This window comes from Microtus ochrogaster, chromosome 7, assembly GCF_000317375.1.
Source record: "Microtus ochrogaster isolate Prairie Vole_2 chromosome 7, MicOch1.0, whole genome shotgun sequence".
Classification (NCBI taxonomy): domain Eukaryota; kingdom Metazoa; phylum Chordata; class Mammalia; order Rodentia; family Cricetidae; genus Microtus; species Microtus ochrogaster.
The window spans coordinates 12,993,448-13,015,078 of record NC_022014.1 but is presented as its reverse complement, the minus strand read 5'-3'; the positions used below and the strand labels follow the sequence as shown (position 1 = coordinate 13,015,078).

The 21,631-nt window shown below is 51.0% G+C and overlaps 1 protein-coding gene across 2 annotated transcripts in view; it reads right to left on the bottom strand.

The window, feature by feature from the left end:
• Positions 1–3,491: 3,491 nt before the first annotated feature.
• Snx29 (sorting nexin 29) overlaps positions 3,492–21,631 on the bottom strand; it is a 442,208-nt gene continuing 424,068 nt past the window's right edge. For both annotated transcript variants that reach the window (XM_013347415.2, XM_026780573.1), the window contains 2 exons: positions 18,615–18,754; positions 3,492–5,190 (listed from right to left, as the gene is read on the bottom strand). In XM_013347415.2, the coding sequence (XP_013202869.1) occupies positions 5,061–5,190; positions 18,615–18,754 (270 nt within the window). In that variant the 3' untranslated portion in view covers positions 3,492–5,060. The remainder of the gene's footprint in view (positions 5,191–18,614; positions 18,755–21,631) is intronic.

Below are 21,631 nucleotides of genomic sequence, written 5' to 3'. Positions count from 1 at the left end.
GAAAGACACAAGGCGAACTGGGAAAGCAGTGTCAAGGCACAGCCTTGAAATAGCGCAGAAGGGATTGGCAGACACGGGGACGGGCACAGTGCTCCACAGAGCACCTGGCGGAGGTCTGCCCTGGATTCCCTAAGGTCTACAAATCTGCAGCACTTAGGTTCCTGCTCCTCTGCTGATATGGCCCCAGCCCAGGAAAGGGTGTTGGGAAGGCCAGGTCTAGGCTTCAGGAGCAGTTGCTCTAAGGGGCACACGACTGGTTGTAACAAGTCTTCTATGGAAGGTGATGTTATTCAGGGCCTTTTGGTTCCAAAGTGGGTCCTCCAAAATGGCAGTACTGGTGACAATGCCCTAAACAGAAGGGATGTTAGTGGATACACAGAAGCCTAACTCCAGTATTCCTCAGGAGTCTCCAGGGCAATTACCTCAGGCAAGGGCATCTGGTTCCTGCCTGTGTAACATCCAAGGTTCCCATCCTGCAAGCTAGCATAAAGTCTACTGAATTTTCCACCATTTGCTTCTCTCTGCTCCCCTTCAACACACACACACACACACACACACACACACACACACACACACACACACACACACACACTGCCTTGGCAGTTTGATCCCCAATAAACCTTTCTACCCACTGAGGGGTCTAGTTTGGTAGCTCTGCAGCACCTTAGGCTACAGAACTCACTGAAGAGCTGAAAGGGAAGAGTGTCCTGAAGACCAGGAACAGGGAACTGAAGCCACAGGGCTGACAGAGGGGAGGCCAGCAGGAGTCTGGACCAGTAGCCACCACACGCACATTTTCTCCCGGGACCATGGTGGCTCATGGACATCAGTTGCTGGTGCTTTTACCTATGGGTCGTAGGGTGGTGTGGGTTTCCCTGGCAAAGGCAGTCCAGCCAGAGAAGGTCAGGTTGTGTCTGGCTGATACCCCAGGGTGACCCTGGCTGCTCCTGGATTTACACATCCAAAAGCATGTATCAGCCGGACTTGCTTGCTGCCTGCTGTTACCGTCCTTGGCGGTCCCTGGTTCACAGCAAATACAGGGCCGGAGTTAGAGGAACTACATACCTTTCCCTGCCACTTCCTGACTGCGTGCATAGGAACCGGGCATGAGCTTGTGGAATTTTTTTTCTGAGTGGAATTCTTACTCTACATTCTACTTTACCAAGATAAGTATATTACAAGTGACTCCCATATTTAATTCAGACAAAACAGCTGTTAGTTGAACCACGTCTTGATGTCTGAAGTATCACCTGAAGTGATAAGTGAACCTTCTAAACTTTAGAACCTAATGGCTTTCTTGTGATGTATTCATTGAATTCCTAATTGTTAGTAAAGAATCTAGACAAAGAAACCACAGAGAAGAAAGTCTTAAAAAATGCCATTTTAATCCCCTCACTGAAAAGGCTTCTCTCAACCAGATTGTAACAAAATCCACAGCTTATTCCAAAAGAAAAATTTAATACAAGAAATTTTAGAAAATTAAACATATTTGTTTAAAAATTCTATTGTGTAAACCTTAACATAAGAGGGGAGTTGGAGTTGGGGTACCACATGCTCAGACTTCTGGGCTCCAGACAGGGCTGCAGCAGCCAGAGAACCTCTCTGGGGTGGATGGGGATGGCAAACCAGACCCTCGCTCCCCTAGAGGTCCCAGCTCTTGGGTGTCCTTCCCAGGTGCTCAGCAACCCTACGGGCTCCTGTGCAACCCACTGTCATGTGTCCTGTGTCCTGATTCTTCCTGGGGCTTCCCAATCCATCCTACTGATGACAAAAACCTCCACGTGGTCAAGCGGTCTCCCCTGACAGGGAGTGGAGTTGAGCAGGTTGCAGATGTCGGCTGAAACACGCAGTGAGCAGTGTCTACAAGACGGGAGATGGTCGTGGTGAGAAGTGAACCCGAGCCTTGACCCAGGGTCCACTGCAGTCCGCTCCGGTGCATTCCACTCTCCCTGCCCACTGCCTACACTTTCCTTCAGAACCATAATGGAGAACAGAGAGCCAAACATTTGGCACAGAAACATTAGATAAAATATACAGTGCTACAGTTGTGCAAAGTTAGCGCGGAACCAACAGAAACAGCAAACAATTAACACTAGCTTTAATGAAATAATGCACAATATTTTGAAGAATGTTCATTACAATAGACCTTGTTCATGAGGAGGCACCTGCCTTCTGGCCACAGCGTCCCCGACCAGGAGGCAGCTCTGCAGTGGGTGGCATTGTTCCTAGTGGGAGTGTTGAACATCAGGACTTATTGCCATGGGCACGAGGCTGCTCCTCCTTGCATGCCTCCCAGCCAGTGTAGCTGTGCAGGAACAAGGCAGCATGGCTGGACTGCTGCTGGGTCATCCTGGTGACTGAAGATCTAAGCTTCTCAGTCCTCAGCAGGGCACAGTTGGGTGGGTGTATGCAAGTGAAGGGTGCCAAAGGGATGGAGTCTGATGATAGACCTGCGAGACCAGGGCCCAGCCTCTCCTTAGGGGCCAGTTATATTAACACAACAGCTGTGTCTTACACAGATGGAGCTGGTGTAGATGGCACAGGAGCCTAGGCCTGGAACACTGTGACTTGTGTCTCAGGACACATGAACTGTTCCAAGAACGAAGTTTTAGCAGCCACAAGGATGCCAAGGCCACAGGCAGGCTCAGAGTTGGGAAACAGTCTCGTGAAGAGGTGGCACTGTGTCAGACCCACTGGGTGGCCATGGTCCTACATTCCTCTCTAGACTTTGGGCCTCAGATCTAGGAGCATTGTGGGAACAGCCTTCCATCACCTGAACCCCCTGGTCTGCACTGCTCTGCCCGAGTTCCAGGGGGTTACATGCTCACATTGTGAGGTAATGAGATAGGCACCCTGGAGCCAAGAATGATTTCCAGGTTTCTGTGGGATCAGTCTGAGCAGGTCTGGAGTGTGGTTCAGAGGAGAGCTTTTGTCCAGCACTTGCAAGGCCCCAGTATCAATCCCCAACAAGGGGAAAAAGGGGTGGGTAAGAGGCAGATATCAAGCAACCAAAGTCCCACATGGTCCCTGGAACCATTCTCATATTGACATTATTGCAGAGTTGGGCAAATTTCCCATAATTAATCCTCGAAAGCCAAGGCATCTACTCTTTCTCTCTCTTGCTCTTTCCTTCTTTCCTTCCTTCCTTTCTTTCTCTTTCTTTCTTTCTCTCTCTCTTTCTTTCTTTCTTTCTTTCTTTTTCCCTTTCTTCCTTTCTTCCCCCCCCCCCTTCCCTTCCTCTGCTTTAACTGCAGGTGCTGAATGTGAAAGATAGTTCTGTATGCCATCTGTGTCTACACTGAGAGAACAGACTCTTAGTGACGTGTTGGGGCCAGGTCTGCTGCTCGGAACTATAGGCTGTGGAGATGTGGGAGGTGTCAGGATCCTTTCTTTACAGAACATGACAGAATACGAAGTGTCCATCTGAGTCTCTAAGCTCAGGTGGGCTTAGGGCTACTAGAGTCTCACAGAGTCTTTTTTTTTTTTTTTGGCCGCTGGGTCCATCTGCCCGCCCTACATTCTGGGTGTGGTGTTTGTGTGGAGTCTGGTCTCTTAGGCAGACAAGAGAAGAACCACGTTGACTTTCTAGGACTGAAAATCTCTTGGGTCCTCCACTCCCAGCAAGCTGAAGATGGCTTCCCTGCTTCCCACAACTCCTACTCCCAGTGATGAGGGAGGAAAGGTGTGTTCTGCCTCTTTTGGGCACAGCCCACCTGGCCCAAGGTGCCCTTCAGAATTGGAGCTGTTTAGGTCTTTCTGTCTCCCTGTACTCTGAAGTCCCCTCTTGCCTCTAGGGGACTTTCGCTAAGCTTTCCTCGGGCTAGAGAGCCCTACTTCCTCAGACCCCTTGCTAAGGTCTAGCCCTGAGCTGAAGCCCTTCTAGGACCACATCCGGGCTGCTTTCTGCTGTCGCCCCATAGGCAGATGCCACTGGGAACTCCTGGGCAGGCAGGAATGCACACATTGCTTGGAACATGGTTCCTTTTGTAAGCTTTTTTTCCAAGCTGTCCCAAGACACCAAGGTTTTGCGCTAGGGAGACAGTGGGTCCTGAGAAGCAGACAGACCCAGGCTTAGGGGCAGAGGAAGGCAGAGTTGCCAAGCAGCTGGTTCTTATTCTACTCCATGCCTGAGAGCCTTGGCCTCTAGGATGGTGCCCTGAGATGACAGCAATAGAAGAACATCACCTTGGGGGACACAGTATTCTGCTCCCACTGCTAAACAACCTCAGAGGACAATCATTCTCTGCTCTGTTCTGGCAGTGGGTCTGAGACACTGTAGTGCTTGCTGGCTTCCCACAGTAATGCCCAGAGCCAAATCTCCAGGGACCTGAGGTCACAACCACCAATCTAGGGCCAGGGATGTCCTCCTCAGGGTCTCCAGGCTGCCCACAGCTGGACTGGATGGTGAAACCCCTCAGGTCCACCTAGCTGCCCTTGCTGGAGCAGCCTTAGGTGTCTTGCACGGACGGTGCTTCCTGGAGCCAGCACAAGGAGAGAAGTTCTTCAAAGACCAAAGTCACCGCCAATGCCTCTGTTAGGCAACTAGAGGACTATTCCTGGAGAGGTCCCATCCATACCAGCCATGGGGCAGTGCTGCTGGTATCTAATTACCGTGGTGGACAGAGGAACAGGGAGGAGGAGTCCCATCCATAGGCTGCAGCAGGCAGTTGCATCAAGAGGAAATCCAAGAGCGTAACAGTCATTCTAGCTCCCAGGCGGGAACACGTCATAAGTGGCATCTGAAGGATCCTTCTGCCCATGTGCCGTGCATCTCAACCAGGGGTCCTGGCACCCACCGACCTGCTGGCAGAACTGGAGGAGGTGACAACCATCCTTGGCACCCTGGGGGGTATAGTAACAGTATCCCCATCTTTTCGGTCCAGTAAGCAATACCTTGCTCTAAGGACAGGGAGCCAGCAGCTAAAACTGACCAGTTTAATTGGGTGGCAACAAGAAGAGCATGTTCTCTGTGGGAACATGGTCATCCTGCCAAGGTGTCCAGGGCCAGCTGCCATGGCTAGATTGAGCACAAAGTGACTGGGGTCTGGGTTCCACTGAGGTCAGAGGTCACCACTCTGAGGCTCCACATTGCGCATCTCCCTGGGGTGGCCTCGGGACAGCTTAGGGAAGCGGGAAGCTACCTTGGGCCTGCTGTTCTTGTTCAGTGGTTCTCCAGGCGGGGCGATATCCCTGCAAGACAGGAGGAGACTCAGTTGAAGTAAAAGTTGAAATGCAAATGACACAGGCAGGGACAGGAGGGACACGTGAGACCAGCAGAGGTCACACAGAGACAGGAGAGTGTCTGTCTGGCCAGCTCCAACTGGTCAGTGTAGCTTGAAGAAATAAAATATCCATGTTGCTGTGTAAGCTGCCCCCTAACACAGACTGTGTCTGAGCTAGCTTTAGGGCAGCATGAGGAACCTGTTTTGAGGCTGGAGGTCAGCTCAGCAGCCAGGAACTCTGCCATGCTTCCTTACATCTCCCAGGGAAGCCCCATCCAGAGCCAAAGAGAAAATGCTGCCCAAATCTGAGCACCCAGGGTTGTAACAGATGTGCAGCCAGATGTGCAACAGGGACCTCTGCTGGTGTTCATCCAAGAGGAGAGTCAAGGCACGTGCCAGTGTCTGATGACCAAGGCATGGCTCACAGCCCTGTGGGGATGCTGCCGTGTGGCACGGATAAGCCCAGAGCCCAGGCCACAGGTGTGAGCACAGCGGACCCTGAGCCCTTAGACTCGGCCACAGCTCAGGACGCCCCTGAGCCCCCCTTGAAAAGAAGAACATAGTAGGGCACAGCCTCAAAGCCTTTGCGTGTGTTTTTCCTTTCCAGTCCTATAGGGTCTCGTGCTAGTCATCAACCTTCTGCATCCCAGGACAGCCCACAGCCTGCGTCCCTGACCTGGACAAATGGTGGCTACTACTTAAAGCAGAGTGGGGGCGGATGACCTACTGTGTACAGAAAAGCATGGGGAAAACCCCTTGCAGTCTCAAGCCTGCTCTGAGTGGATCGTGGGCTCTGTCCTCTTCAGCTGCACCTCCACAAGCAGAGCAAGAGCCTTTTTCTGTAGATGAGGAGGAGGAGGCAGAGGCCACTGACACTGTGCACAAGGCAGGGCATGTCGAGATGAGGGGGGCAGGCCAAGACGAAGGTGGTGGCAGCTCCAGCTCTTCCTGGCAGAGGGATCTTGTGTGTCCCGGGCATTCATGTAGCCTCCTTACTTGCCACTGGCACTTCCTGTGGTTCCTCAAGTGCACCCCAAGGTTGACTTCTCATAGCAGTACTGGCTGGGTCTGCAGCCTCAGTCTGCACAACCTCTCAGCCTCCTTCAGACCACACATGCCACCTGGAGGATTTCTTGTTTAGCATACAGCAGATATAGCTCTCCTGGGGGATGACTGTCCCCAGTCACCTCCTATTGGTCGTATGCACATGGTATTGGCTATGGTGAGCAGCTGTTAAGACTGAGTGATCCTCAGAGCATCAATCACATCAACCAGGCCCTGCCTCCAGATTCCTCTCTAGAGAGGCTGGCAGGCCTCGTATATACTGCCTATATGGGTGGTGCCTGGCAGTAGGTCTCCACCTCCCAGCTTGGAAAGGGGTATGAGAGGAGGACCCTAAAGTCCACATGCTATTCTACTGCCAGTGAGGGAAGAGGGCCTCATCTCACTCAGATCCCAGTGCTGTCCCAGAGAGCACAGTCTTGAAATGACTCCTGGGAGCAGGGAAGACTGCACTCAAGAGCAGGGGGACTAAGCAATGGTCATTGTTACACAGGCCACCGTGGACTTCCAACACGATTGTGTTCTCTCACGATTGTAGTAGGTGTCTCCAGACATCATTAGAGCTGCACGAGGCAGGAGACCCACTTCCTTCCTGGGGTCGGTGAGGACAGTCGGCTATGAGGTGTCCAAGATGACTCTGAGGCCTTGCTTCTGTGGGAACATACTGAGCCCTGCCCTTCATCTTGTGGAATCACTGGATGTTACCCTTCCCTAAGCCACATGGGGAAGACCGGAGACCCCAGAGCTCACAAACAGGCTCTGACAGGCTTTGTCCGAGACAAGGTTTCGCTGTGTAGTACTGGCTATCAGGAACTCACTATGTAGATCAGACTGGTTCCAAACACACAGATCCACCTGCCGAGTCCATGGTCATCATGCCCAGCAGCAGCTGATCTTTGAAGGCAGCTCTGCCCTCGTTCTGCACAGGTCTGTGCTGACCAACACGCAGGCAGCACAGCTACCACTCAGGCAATGTGTGCACACCAGGACACCTAACCCACCCTACCCTCTTCTAGGTCAAGGGCATAGAGATTAGCGTCACCTGTCTGATTTTACAACCTATTTACATACAACTCTGAGAAGGTGTCTCAAAGTCTTCAGCCACTGTGGATTCCAGCAGAGCCACATCCTACAGTAGGATCCCATAAGCAGGAGAAATCATCTCATGGGAATCAGACTTCCTTAGGGCCACCTTTGTAGAACCAGAATCAAGTAGTGATCAACACACCACACCTTGCCTAGGACTGCTTCACAATGCAGGATTTCTCCTGTGCCCAAGCTTAAATACTTCACATCAGTATCCCAGCAACCGTCAATGCTTACAAATGGCAATTTTGGTTAAAATTGCTTCCTGCCTTTTAATCATTACTTTCTTTTCTTCCTTTGAAATGAGTGGCCAGGCCTCACATCTTCAAACTCCCAGAGCAGGGGCTCTGTTATAAACTGAAACAGAGTGGATCAGTCCTTCATCCAACCCACCAATGCATTCAGGGATGTAGCACAAGGACAGGGCATTTGCCTAATATTTGCAATGTCCATTTCCAGCATCCCTTCTGCAATGTAGAGCTGCTGGGGTCCCAGAGTCGCTAGCTAATGAAAATGGGGCCTGGCACCCCACCAACATGAATTTCCCAGCTCAGCTCTGGCCCCCTTGTGGCTTGCAACTTCTCTGCCTGCTGAAAATATCACCAGTTTGGCCAAGACACCTCAGCCCAGGCATGAGAATTCCTTTCTCTGTGGAGTGATATAAGAGTCCTGGAGAAGCCGGCTGTGGAGGAGGGAGTGCTGAGGGAAAGAGAGATCATGGGTTCACATCATTCCAGCAGATCAAGCATGCTGTCACCTGGTTTTGCTTCTGTCTTCCCAGAACAGGCCTGGCTTTAAAACATGTGTCCCTGAACCGTCCCAGCGACAGACGTGATGGCTGCTATGGCTGAGTTCCTGTTAGCGTCCAGGCACAGCTGAAACTGCCTCTGTTTCAGCAGCAAACCATCTACACTCAATGCCCTGCAGCTTGCCCCATGCCCTAAGTGTGGCAGAAGAGATGCTGGACTCAGTCATATGCATGCAACCACAGCTCTGCTGTCATGATGGGCAACATCTCAACTTCCTTGGGCCTTGAGATCTCCTTTAATGAAGACACTTAGCTTTCCTGGGTTTGGTGGCATGGCGCCCAGAGGTATCTAGTCAGGACCGTACACTAAAGAGGACATCAGTGCCTTTAAGGATGCAGTGTAAGGGCAGAGCACTTGCCTAATGTGTGCAATGCCCTAGACCCCATTTCAAGCACTGTAGAAACCAAACCAGAACCAGAGCAGTAGCCAAAATAAAAAACAGCCTGGTGCCTAGCTCACATGGGTCACTCTGGGCTGCTCCTGTCTGGCAGGTATAGATGCCATCATCCACTCTCTAGCACCAGAGTGCCACCAGAGGGCAGGCCACACCAAGGCCCCACCCAGATGGCAGGCACACAGCCAGGCCACCTGTCTGCCCATGTAGCAGCTTCTATTCTCACTGGCAGGAAGGCAGAGGATGCTCTAGACAGGAAGATCCTATGAACATTATGTCTTCCCCCCAATACCTCCTGATGTCCCCAAGGGTAGCCACTAGTCCTTTCCTTCACGTCACTCTCTCCTTGATGACCTTACCTCGCTCATGTGCCAGGTACCACTTGTTTATACCTTATGCAGGCATCTGTCCCCAGGTTCCCTATCCAATCTGCAAGAATGTTCAGAGGCTTCACAAAGCCCATCTCTTGCTCCTGAGTGTTTCCAAGACATTTATTTACTAACTATAACCCTGTGCTTCTAATTCCACACAGCAGCGATGTCACCATGCGCACTCCCTCATCTCCATGGTTGCCTGGTTCCACCCCACCCCCCCATGCTCAAACTCCTCCCCAGTGTTCCTAGCCCATCCCATTCCCTAGACTACAGGTTTACTGGAACCTGCTGTCTTTGCATGGGCACCTCCCCTCACTATGCAGCCATTCTGCTGTCTCCAGAAGGTTGAATACTCTCGGCCCAGGGCCTTGAATTGCTCCAGCACCACCAGCATCTGCTTGGAATACATCAGGCTCACACCCCGCACCTGGTGGAGAGCAGGAGCTACTCTGGCTGTGTTCCTCGCTAGCCTGGGCTACTACACTGACAGGCCCCAGGTAAGCTGACTGAGCTTGGTCCTCCTCTGAGTGCTGGGACTAATTTGAACCCTTTGATTTCCTAATCGCATATGTGTGAAGTTTTCCTTTTTTAGCAGGGAAGGTAGCTGCTTAAACATCTCTAATTTTCTCATCATGTTTTGTTCATTTTTTTAGTCAAAACAACAGTTTGAATCACAGCAGTCCTGTGGATAATGGGAAATAAAGATTTCTCCTCTTGTTCGTGGTAATTATTTATAATTATCAATAGATCACTCTAGTATTTCTATTCTCCTCACAGTATCCTTCATGGGTTGAGCACAGGGTAGGAAGGTAACAGGGTTTTCATGATTAGAGCACCAATCTATCACCCCACCACACGGTCATGTCACAGGTGCAAACAGAAGGCCACAAGTGCAGCTCAAAGACAGACTGAGGACGTCAACCCAGCATGGCCTCATTGTTTCCCATCTATTTCATGCACTGAGACTTAGGGGTTGGCCCCCAAATCACAGTCCTAAGGGAGGTCTACATCAGCCCCTTCAATGTCAATCGGTAACTGGCCCAGATTGCTACCTGAGGGCTCCCTGCCTGCTCACCACAGTTCACAGGGGTGAGAGCCATGGGCCATCATTCAGAGGCTGCCCCCACATGGACTGTAGCTTCCCCTTTCCCAGCCCACACTCCCATGGCCTGGCTGCATTTCATTCTTTAATGGCAAGGAGGCTCCCCAGGACCAGGACCCAAGTCCTTGTGAGTCTCACAGCCATAAAGCACAGGCCTGCAGCTGCCTGCTGTGTGGACACGATCAGGTCACTCCCACTCTCCTGCCCCTGTAGAGGGACTGATGACTGTGTTGAGATCATTCCTGTGATACAACGTTTCCATATGTAAGGTGAATCAAGACCCCTATGTGAAACTCGGCCTCTTGGGTAAAAGTAAGAGGGGAAGCAAGTGCCTAAAGGTGACAGAAGGTCCATGGCCTCCCTTGTCTTGTCCTTTCCAGCGAGCTGCTATCTCCCGACTCCCAGCTCAGTATTAGGAGGTGCCATCAGAAGCCCGGGCCTCCAAGCCACCATCAACTTCCTGACCTCATGGGCTGAGAGCTCTGCGGTAGTAACAGCCAAAGCCCAAGCCTGTCCTTTACTCTGACTGACTTTACCACTCAGGCTGTAGGCACCTCTGTGGAGCTTCGAGACACCTTACCTTGCTGGGGACAACGACTCTGCCAGGGATGGCCATCCAGGCCGTATGGGCATTCTGCATATGCCAGGAGGTTCAGCAGGAGCAGAATACAGTTCAAGGGTATCCCAAGTCCCTCACACAACTTGTAAGAAATGATCCCTGGACCCTGAGCCCCAGTACCCCCTTCCTCCCACTATACCCCTGCTCAACCTGTGAGTTAGTGTGAGCTGACCCCTCCCTCCACTACTTTGCCCTAGATGTGACCCAGCGAAAGCCCTCTGGGGCCCCACTAGAGACCAGCCGAGTACAGGGCTCCTAAACTGTCATCTGAAGCAGAAGCAGTGCTAGAACTCTAGGCCACTGAGGCCTACAGTTGGTGTTTTCCACACAGCAGTAACACGGCAGGAGACGCTGGTCACCCTGCCCGGCCCCCAGAGAGGACAGCTGCCATCAGAGCGGTGGCTCTGCGGAGACGAGCCAGCTCAGCCGTCACCACACCTCTGCCACCACAGCCATTCTGCCACTGTTTTTAACTAACCCTAAACTGGAAGGAGGGCACTGTGCCAAAAATATCCTAATCTTTTTCCCTTTCTCCAAACTGAATTTTCTGAGACTCCAATGTTTAAAAATAAAAGTCACAAAGTAGGGCAGGCAATTGTAGTAATATCTATGCTGCCAACTGTATCCTTTGGGGACTAACGTGAGACTTTGAACACCAAAGCAAAGCTGTGACTGCAGTCAGAACAGCGCTGCTGTGAAGCCACACCCATGGGGGCATTTCTTTCAGTCCTCTCTAGCCTGTGAGGTCTTTGTGACTGAGAACCAGGCCACCGGCTATGAGGACCCAGCATCTGGTCACAGGGCCGTGTGAGGTCTTTGTGACTGAGAGCCAGGCCACCAGCTATGAGGACCCAGCATCTGGTCACAGGGCCGTGGGGCCCAGTCTTGCCCTTTCTGCGCTGATACGGCTACAACGCACTGTGGCAGGCAACCCACCACTGCAGCTTGGCTTTTCCACCATAAGGAAACCCGCCCTCTGTGCTGAGCCTCTCACTCAGGAGAAAGAAGATTTCCCCTCTGCTGCCATGGCTCTGGGCTCAGCCATGGGGGCGCATCATGTGAACACTGCCACAGCCAAGGCCTTTCAGGTCAAAATAAAGGATGTGGCCATGGCATGGACACACATGGAGAGCTCTGTGGACCTAGTGAACTGTGCAATGCTCGTTGTGCCCCTACCATCTCAGAATGCCACACACTCTGCCCTGTTACTAAGAGCCCAGGAATGACCTGTGCACACTTCTGCTAGTGACACCATTGCAGCTACTGTGCAGCTCAGTCTCAGCATGCCAGCTGCCAGCATTGTCCACAGAAGGGACAACAGAGGAATGGAGCCTGCAAAGGGGCAAGTCTGAGATCACCAGGTCGGTGACACAGCCTCGGGTCAAACACAGCCTGCCGTCCTCCACCACCACAGACGCCACCACTGAGCCACTGAGAGGAAAAGGTCCCAGACAACATTTGTGCCAAGTGGCAGCATCACAACCGCTTCCTGCTGTGTCAGTAGATTCCTAAGCTGCCTTCCCAGATCAAGCGGGTGAGAAAACATCTGCAGCCCTGTCACAGCAAGTCCCCGAGTGTAAACAGGAGGGATCCAAACAGCTCTGCTCTTCCTCCGCAGGCGGATCGTGGACTTCAATGTTCTAGGGTCGTCTAGCACACCCCGGCATATTAGACAAGGGACATGAAAGGGCTGTGGCTCCCAAGCAAGCCAGCTAGGAGCAGCAGGTCAGGTGGTGCAGTGCAGAGCAGATATTTGAGGCCATGCCCCATGAGGATGCCAGATCCCGAGTTCCTCGTTGCATCTTCTTCAGCCCCATTTTCCAGCCCTTTCTGAAACCTGTGCTTCAGTTGAGCTCCAAAGTGGGGGCTTGGGCAGAACTTGAAGGGGCTGCGGCAGACCCGTCTTGAACCCAGAGAGTTCCCACAGGAGACGGAAAGCAGACACGTGCCCTCACCAGAGGACCCATAACAGAGACCCTGAACTTCACAACGGAGAGCTGGCAATGGGAGCATGAAATCCCTCTGACCTGGTCAGCTCCACTCCTGCCCCTAGCCGAACGCTGGATGTGCAATCTCATGTTTAGTCTCCTTCCTAGTTTCATTCTTTCTCACCTGGGGAAGGAATAACAACACAGACACTAAAGGCGACACGTGGGTCTCAACGACTCAATGGAAAGAAGGCTAACCCAGCTCAGGGAATCTGGCAGGACAAAGAACCCATTGTTTTCAACACCTGTCTCTCTCCTGACCATGGTCTGCAGACAGCTTTACAAGACCAGCAAGTCTAGCCCTCAGCCTGCTCAGAGTCTCTTAACATATGGTAACATGGCACCATGGCCAAAGGGTTCCGTTTCTGTATACACTGCTCACTGTAGAATGAGGGCCTCCCATGTCTGCCAGCTGGGTAAGGCCCTGCCCAACAGCAGGCTGGGCCTGATCCCTTGGAGCATCCGTGTTGACCTTGAGAGCTGGCTTGGGATGCTCTTGCACTGATGGAGTGGCAGGGATGCCACCACAGCTGTGCCATGCCGCCTGCTCCACGGGGCCTCTGCCAACTTGGCAGCCTATGTCGAGGGACAACTTACTATTCCTGATGCTCTGAGATGAGGTGCTAATTTCACAGCTCATTCATACAAAGGAGAAACTTTGGAAATCCTCCCGTCCATCCCTGACAGCTTCTTCCCAGCCTCTTTTCTGCCTGGCTGGTGCTGTACTCCACCCATGTCCCTGGAGCCCAATCTTGGTCATCACTACTTTTTGTTCGTCCCTCTTTCTTTGGGGAAAGTCATCACCTGAGTGACTTTCAAGTTAGCCACTCCTAGAGTGTACTGGGAATCTGTATTCCAATGATGCTCCAAGAAGGAGTCTCTGTGATTTTGATGCCTAAGTCAGACTTGAAATCCCCCAACAAGAACTTATTCTTAGGATACCTCAGACTTTTTCATTCACCATTATACGACCTACAGTGACCTGTGCAGTGAACAGAACTGAGAGAGTAACAGGCAAGAGTATCCCCAGACACGGATGACTCCAGCTAATCCCACCAGCACTGCTGCAATGCTGCTTATTTTTCTCACCTGGAGAAGAAATAACCACACAAACACCGGTGGGTCTCAATGACTCCACAGAAAGAAGGGCATCTGGCAGGGCAAAGCACACACTGCTTTCAACAACTGTTTCACGCCTGATCATAGAGCCCACAGGTCTGCAAACAGCTTAACAAGACCCAACGAGTCTACTCAGCCTGCTCAGAGCCTCTCAACATGCTACACCTACTTCCTAGTGAGGCTACGAGCACACCAGAAGCATGTTTCTAGAACACACTTCTTACAGCTCCTATCCTGTGGCACATCCTATGCAAATTAGCATAATTAGTCTTTATTTCATTTGCAAGCATGCCCGTTGTTTACAGCGTACTCAGCTTCTGCAAAGGCACGGGGAGGGAGGAAAAGGAGAGAAACACCAGTCTATCCTTGCAACACAGTAGCAGCGGAGGGCTGGGAGAAAGGCTTACAACCTTGGGCTTCGCTCTGTGCCTCTTGACTAAATCTAGATCCAGGACAGAGGCAGCCTCCTGCCCCAGGTCACACAGGAGCTACCTGGGCAGACAATGGAGACTGGGATGCTGTGGAAGGTCAGAGTTCAACAAAGCAAGGCACGACCCTCTCAATGCTATTAAAGTTACACTTATTTTTAAACCCTCTCCAGAGCTCGGCATTGACAAGGACTGTGGCACCTAGAAGGCTCCTGATCATCTGCCACAGCAGCTTAGGATAGCAGGTTCTGCATTGTGCACATCAGTAACCCCTTCTGAGACAAAAAGCCTCAGTGTGGACTCAAGTGGGCCCTGGCAGAGACAAGGCAGCCCACTGTGACCCTGGGCGAAACTTAATTGCTCTCTGGGATTTCTCAATTCAGCAGAAGCTATATTTAACAACATCCGGAGTAAAAGTAATGGTGAGTGGGGAGAAACGGGGACCACACCCCTGGTGAACTCTGTGCTGAGACCTACTTCACCCTGTCTCCCTCACCTATCCCACCAGGGGCATGGCAGCTCCCAAGTGGCGAGTTCCTCTATAAAGAAATGTTTTAGTAACGTGTTAAATGACAGCCTAGCAAATCACTGAAACCTTGGGATGTGCTGCCCAGTTCCTCAGGGAACTCTTCAAGCCAGCCCTCCCTTCAGTAATGGCACCAACTTTTCCCCAAGGACCTGAGTAAACCTCCCCAGCAGGTTGCAGTCCTGGGACACTGGACCAATAGCTGGAGAGCCTGTGTGGGACCGACCTAGGCTATCTGCATGTGGGGTCTGTTTGTGGGAACCCGAGCAGTGGGATCAGGACCTGTCCCTGGCGCATGAGCTGGTTTATGGGAACCTATTCCCCATGCTGAGTGGCCTCACCCAGCTTTGATGCAGGGGGAGGAGCTCGACCCTGCCTCAACTTGATGTGCCATGCTTTGTTGACTCCCATGGGAGGCCTGTTCCTTTCTGAACAGAAAGAGAGGAAGGAGGGAAACTGTGGTTGGCATGTAAAATAAATAAAAAATTTAATTAAGAAAACAAGTGCTCGAAGAACACAGACAATGTGGGGCTCCTCAGAGTGGACAGTAGGGGTTGCTATCATTCTGCTCCCTATCTGGTGTGTGCAGGGGAAGTCTGGCATCCCCATGTGCCACACTGGTACAGAGTCCAAAATGGAGAAGAAATGCCCACTTTCCATTGTCCCACTTTATGCCTCAGAGGGGCTGCAGGCCAAAGTGGGGAAGGCACATTAACCTGCTCTCATTCAAGTCCACTCTCAGATTTTCTCAACAGCCATGAAGTTGGACATGTAACGGCACTGACAGCTGCAGAGTGTGTGTGGGAGCAGGCACTGTCCCAAGTAGACCAACACTGCAGAATCCTGAGGACATAACGGCATATTTAGGGGGAATTCACCACTCAATTCCTCTCAGGGGTCTGATCTTCCCTGCTCCCTGTCATATCTCCAGGGGGGATAGGCTACTAAAATAGGAAGTAAACACAGATTGGCTCACAGAACAGACAGGCAGGCACATGGCATGAGCAAATGCATGTATCCCAAGTCCATCACCTATGTGGACGGGCTCTGGGAAGAGAGGCCATGGTCCAGAGCCACACCCTCGAGTCTCTGCAGAACTAGGCAGGTCCTGTGAGTGTGTGATACAGTGAGCACATGACACCATGAGCATGTCTGAAACCAGCCAGAGAGTGATGTGTATAGTGGGGAGACAGGGGTAGCATTAGGAGACAGCAGGATCTGAGGGGTACAGAGTGGTCAAAGCCGAGTGTTGTATGGCAGGGGGCAGGGCAAGAGCAATTCTTTGTTCAAGAGAAGCCTGAAATCTCAATGTTTTAATCTGATGGCGTTCAGTTATTTTATAGTGGCAACCACGTCACTTCAGAAACAGAAGGATCAGGTGTGCTCACAGGCTGTAAGTTTCCCAACTGCATCCCCAAACCTAGGTGAGGGGACCATTCTGGCTAGGCTCCCCATGTGGTGGGAGCAGTCCTAAGATCAATTATGCCTCTTCTCTGGCTGTACACGTTATAAAATAGTCTATACGTGTAATCATATCACTATAATCTGTTACAAAACCTTGTGGGGTCGCATTTTAACGGCACCTTCATACAATTCCACCAGGACATCAAGAGCCTAGAAGACGATGAGAAAAGGCAGGTGCGGCATGAGGCTGGCCCATCTGACTGTGACAGTGTCTCGGGAATGCATCCTGAATATTCACTCACTCGACATGAAAATAAGACCCAAGGGACAGCTGCAGAGATTTAGTAACAATAATGCTTTGAGGGTTGATTTCGTTAAATAGAAATACATGCATATGTGCACACGTGTTTTCATATAGTTGTGTGTATGACATTTGTGTGTGTTTGTGTATGTGTATATGTGTGTAGGCTTGTCTATGTATGAGTATATGTATATATGTGTGCATACTTGTCTACGTATTTATCTCTGTGTATATAAGTGTATATTTATATGTGTGTGTATACTTGCTTGTGTGTCTGTGTGAGTGTATATGTATATGTGTGTATACTTGTCTGTGTGTCTGTGTGTTTATACTTAACTGTGAACCTCTGTGTGTGAGACTGTGTGTGTATGTGTACACTGCCTGTGTATCTGTATGAATGTGTATAAATATGTGTATATACTTGTCTGTGTGAATGTGCATGTGTGTATACTTGTCTGTATATCTCTGTGTATATATGTATACTTGTCTGTGTATCTCTGCGTGTGTGTGTGTGTGTGTGTGTGTGCGAGAGAGAGAGAGAGAGAGAGAGAGAGAGAGAGAGAGAGAGAGAGAGAGAGAGAGAATACGTGTCTCTGTACGTATCTCTAACTGTAACTCTCTCGCTAGGAACTTCATCGGGGATGCTGGTCTCATGGTCTTCAAAGGTCGTGTGGACCTTTGCTAGTATGGCGAAGATCTGGCTGCAGATCACCTCTCTGAACCACCTGCAGCTTTCACCCTGCAGCCTCATCTTGCCCACAATAGACAGGAGATATAGTTTAATTTGTAATGTCCAGGAAAGCCAAAGGGACACGGATATTTAGTGCTACCCAGAGTCTAGCCCAGTGTTTGGTCAAACTTCCACTCCCTGGTCTCCTGCTGAAATTCCCTTTGCTCTTTAAGCTCACAATACTGGACCCTGTGCTCTGTGCACTAATCAGGGACAGAAAGCATCTCTCACAGCACCGATTAACACAAACTACTGAGCCTGCATTCTGGAACTGTTGCACAGAGCAGTACAGTTGTCACAGCCCAGCAGCCTAGCAGTGTTTATTCAACAGTGGTAATGGCCTGCAGGAGCCAGCTGGGACCCTCAGATTCCTTCCCTTCAGTCCTCTTGGGGCTCTACAACAGAAAATAAACCCCAAATTGATGGGACTCATAGGGAAAGGTTAATTCCCAACACACCTGAACTGGAGATGTCTGTGAGAGATGAGTTAGTGTTTTTCATGATGTACTGTGGCCTTCCCCAAGTATGAATACCTAGGCCCTGGTGTCCTACTAACTGGATAACAGTAAATAGGGGAAGGCATCTTTCAACACACAGTGCACGAGATGCATGTCTTTTCACAAACCTTGAGACAGCCAGAACCCATGAGCAGTCTTCTCAGCTAAAATAGAAGGGCCTTTGCAGGGCAGAAAGTAGCTCTGTCTGGTCAGAAGCTCAGCCTGGAAGTCCTGGCGCATCCCACAAACAGTGGAAATCAGCCTGGCTGTAGCATCACTGTGGGAGTGAATGCCTCAGATGCCTTGCTGCATACTGTTTTAAAGAGCCCCAGTGGAAAGAAACTCTAATTTTGTCCCAGCAAATTATCCAGACTCAGACAAGGGCTTCTCAAATGAGATTCTCAAATGTACCTGCAGGGACCCACAGGCTTTTTCCTATGGCTTCTCGCCTGGGACTTGCATGAAGGGAGTATATTAGAAACACTATCATCAGCTTCAACAGTACCTGGAGACACTGAAAACCATAGGGCTTTGTGCCACGATCACTCTAACTGCAAAGACATAAACGCCTCAGGCAAGGATGACACTTGGAGCAGAGTGACTGTCACTGATAAGGCACCATCTCAAGCACTGCCCACATACGCTAAAGGCACTTGCTGCCACACCCGCTGACCTGAGTTGGACCGCTGGGACCCACATGGTGGAAGGAGAAAAAGCAACTACAAGTTGTTCTCTGACTTACATACACACACACATTTTTAAAAGGTAATAAAAACTCTAAGCACAGTCCTGGACAGAGACCATCAAGGACACTCACTCACACAGGTCTCCCAAAGTGCAGGGTGGAATTTGCATTTCAGCACCACCGACAGCTCCTAGGTACCACCTGCTCCACAAGCCCCAGACAGAGCTTGGTGTGGTGTCCAGGAGTATTCCCCCCAACAGGTACTCACACAAAGAAGGGCACCAGCTGCACTAGGGTCTCTTTCTTGGGGTTGGCAGCAAACTCAGGCACCATCTGGATGACCTTGTTCATGACGCTGCGTAGGTAACTCTGGAGCTGCTTTCGTCGCTCCTCCACAAACTTGGCGTCCTAGGAAGGCAGGTAGAATGTGCACTCAGTATGCTTGTGTCGTCAACTCAGAGGGGATCTTGTCCAACATGCACCCATCAGGCAACAACTGTCAGAGGCTGTGGAGTACAGCTCAGTGGAGGAGCACTTGTCTCGTGTGTGCATGGTGCTGGGTTCAATCACTGCTGTGCACAACTGGTCTCCACGGCTTTACGTGTGCTATGGGAAAGACATCTGGGATGCCATTTTATCAAGCATAGGAAAGGCAGGTCCAATACCTGTGTACAGTGTGCTCCCACAAATGAGTGAGCGAATGAACAAATGAATGAATGAATGAATTGCTAGGTGAGGCTGTTGTTTCTTAGTGTCACAATATTCTAAGTGTGGCATCAGAGACCGAGGACAGAACAGTGGCTCCGATGGAGTTCACAGGCCACTGGAGGTGACATAAGTGAATCTGGTAACCACATGGTATACACAGTTATTAATCACACTGCTATCCTTTGGAGGACATGCTTAATTTGTGCTAACAGTTTTTCAAAATATGAATCTGTCACTGATTACAAAGGGTTCTATGAAAAAAATTTTACCATCTCTTCAAAATGTGGCCAAAGCTGTGTGGCACAGCCCGGAAGGCAGGCACAGTGTCCGAGTCAGATGGTCACACGGGGTACACACTCCGAGGCTCCGAGTGTGTGCTCTCACCCAGCCTTACTCCATCCCAGGACCCCTGCCCAGACAGTGGCCTGCACCTTCACATTCTCCAGGTACTTCTACCTGCATGCCTCTGCCTAGGTGGGCTCTCTATCGTGACAAAGAATGTGGGCAGTATGGGTGCCAGTGAAGGCTCCCTCTTTCTGGGCTCAGTGCAGAGAGGAGAAGGCTGTGGGGGAGCAGGGACTTGCAGCCTTACAGTTTGCTGGATCACACAGCAACTGAGGAAGCTGCTGCCTAGAGCAGAGCTCACCCTCACCATCGGACCACAGGAAGGGGCCCTCTCCCCAGGGGCTCAGACTCACTTTGTCCAGTGTGACTGTGTGTAGATGGTACTGAGGAAGCCTCCTAGTGCCCTGCTCTCCAGCAGAGAACTCCCCGTGGATTGGGGTGAGAGAGCACGAGTGGACACTGATGCCTGGTACCAGAAGAGTGACATTTTAAAAGTGCACCCCACATAGAAGAGCGGGCCCTGCAGTAGTGGACATGTGTAGATGCACATAGTACTGCAGTTTTTCTGAGACTACAGTTTTACAGAGCCCTGTGTGTTCTCTGGCAAGTCTCCTTCAGGAACTGTGTGGGAGGAAGAACCAGAGAGACTCTGCTAGCAGGGTTTCCCTGGCCCTATAAAGGCAGCAAGGTTTTCTTGTCCAAAGCCATGCCACAAGTTGCCACAGCACAACTCCAGTCCCATGGGTTAGATGGTCACAACCAGCACTGTCCCCAGTCAGTGGCCGAAACCTCCTCAGCCTGGTGGGATCAAGGCAGCAAAGGCTCTTTCGGCCCAAGCTGGAGCCACTTGGACGATGCTCACTGGGTCTGGATGCTGGATTCTGCTCCTTGGTTTCCACACTTAACACATCAAGTGATTAGATGTTCATTCCTGACAGGGTTGATGGGAATGGGCCTGGGTTTTAATTTGCATGAGAAACCTCTAAGGCCAGTTTGAAAGGCTCTACAGCAAGAAGATGGGAAAGGTGCTGTCAACCCTGGGGGCAGGGGGTGCTGTGGAGGGCTCTGGGCTTGGACAGGGATAATAGGTACTACAGCCACAGGAGGTCAGAGATGGCAAGTGTCCCACATGGAAGCCAGAGGACACCCCCTGCCAGCAGTCTGGCCTGCCCTTGTGTCACCTGAATAATGAATGTCTCCTTTCACCCAGGTCCTACAGGCAGTCGTAACTTGGCAGATAGGGTCTCACCTGGAGGAACCCCCTTTCCTAGTACCATTCATATTGAGAGCCAGTACTGAGGAACCCATGCTGTTTTGATTATAGACATGTACACACACGCACACACACACACACACATACACAGAGAGAGAGAGAGAGAGAGAGAGAGAGAGAGAGAGAGAGAGAGAGAGAGAACGTGCAGGAAAAAAACCTTGGGTATCCACCTTATTTCTGAGGTGAAATTCTTATTTATTTATTTACGTAAAGCTCTCTGAGTAGGCTGGCTAGCTGGCCAGTACACCCCAGGGATCCTCCTGTCTCTCTCTCTGCCTCCCCAGTGACAGGATTACAAACATGTGTCATCATGCCCGGTTTTTCTGTTTGTCTGTTGTTGTTTTAAGGCTAAGGTATTTTTCCTTTTACTTGGTGTTTCAATTGAATTCAGACCTCAAGCTTGCATGATAAACACTTTCCAGAATGCACTACCTCCCCAGGGAGCAAGAGCACTCCTCGAGTCTTCCTTGTGTCCCATGTTCCCCATGAGCTGCATCCTTAGGACCCAACCAAGGCTGGTGACAAGAATGATGGGAAGAACCAGCCCCAGGTCCTAAACTAAATGGCAGCTTAGCAGAGAAACAGGTCTTTAAGGTGCAATTTCAGACCCTCAACTCAACACAACCTCCAACCTGCAGAGGCAAACTCTCCTGACCTTCTCTCTCTGACAGTCACCTGTATTCAGTTTGCAGAAATCCCACTTCCTCCTTGACTTAAGCAGAAGCCATGGTATATACATAGAGGGATGCCTATCAGCTCAGTACCAAGGCAGTCTGCCTGGCACAGAGAGATGCCTAGCACCTCAGTAACAAGGCAGGTTGCCTGGCACCGAGGGATGCCCATCACTTCAGTACTAAGGCAGGTTGCCTGGCACAGAGGGATGCCCATCACCTCAGTACCAAGGCAGGCTGCCTGGCACAGAGGGATGCCCATCACCTCAGTACCAAGGCAGGCTGCCT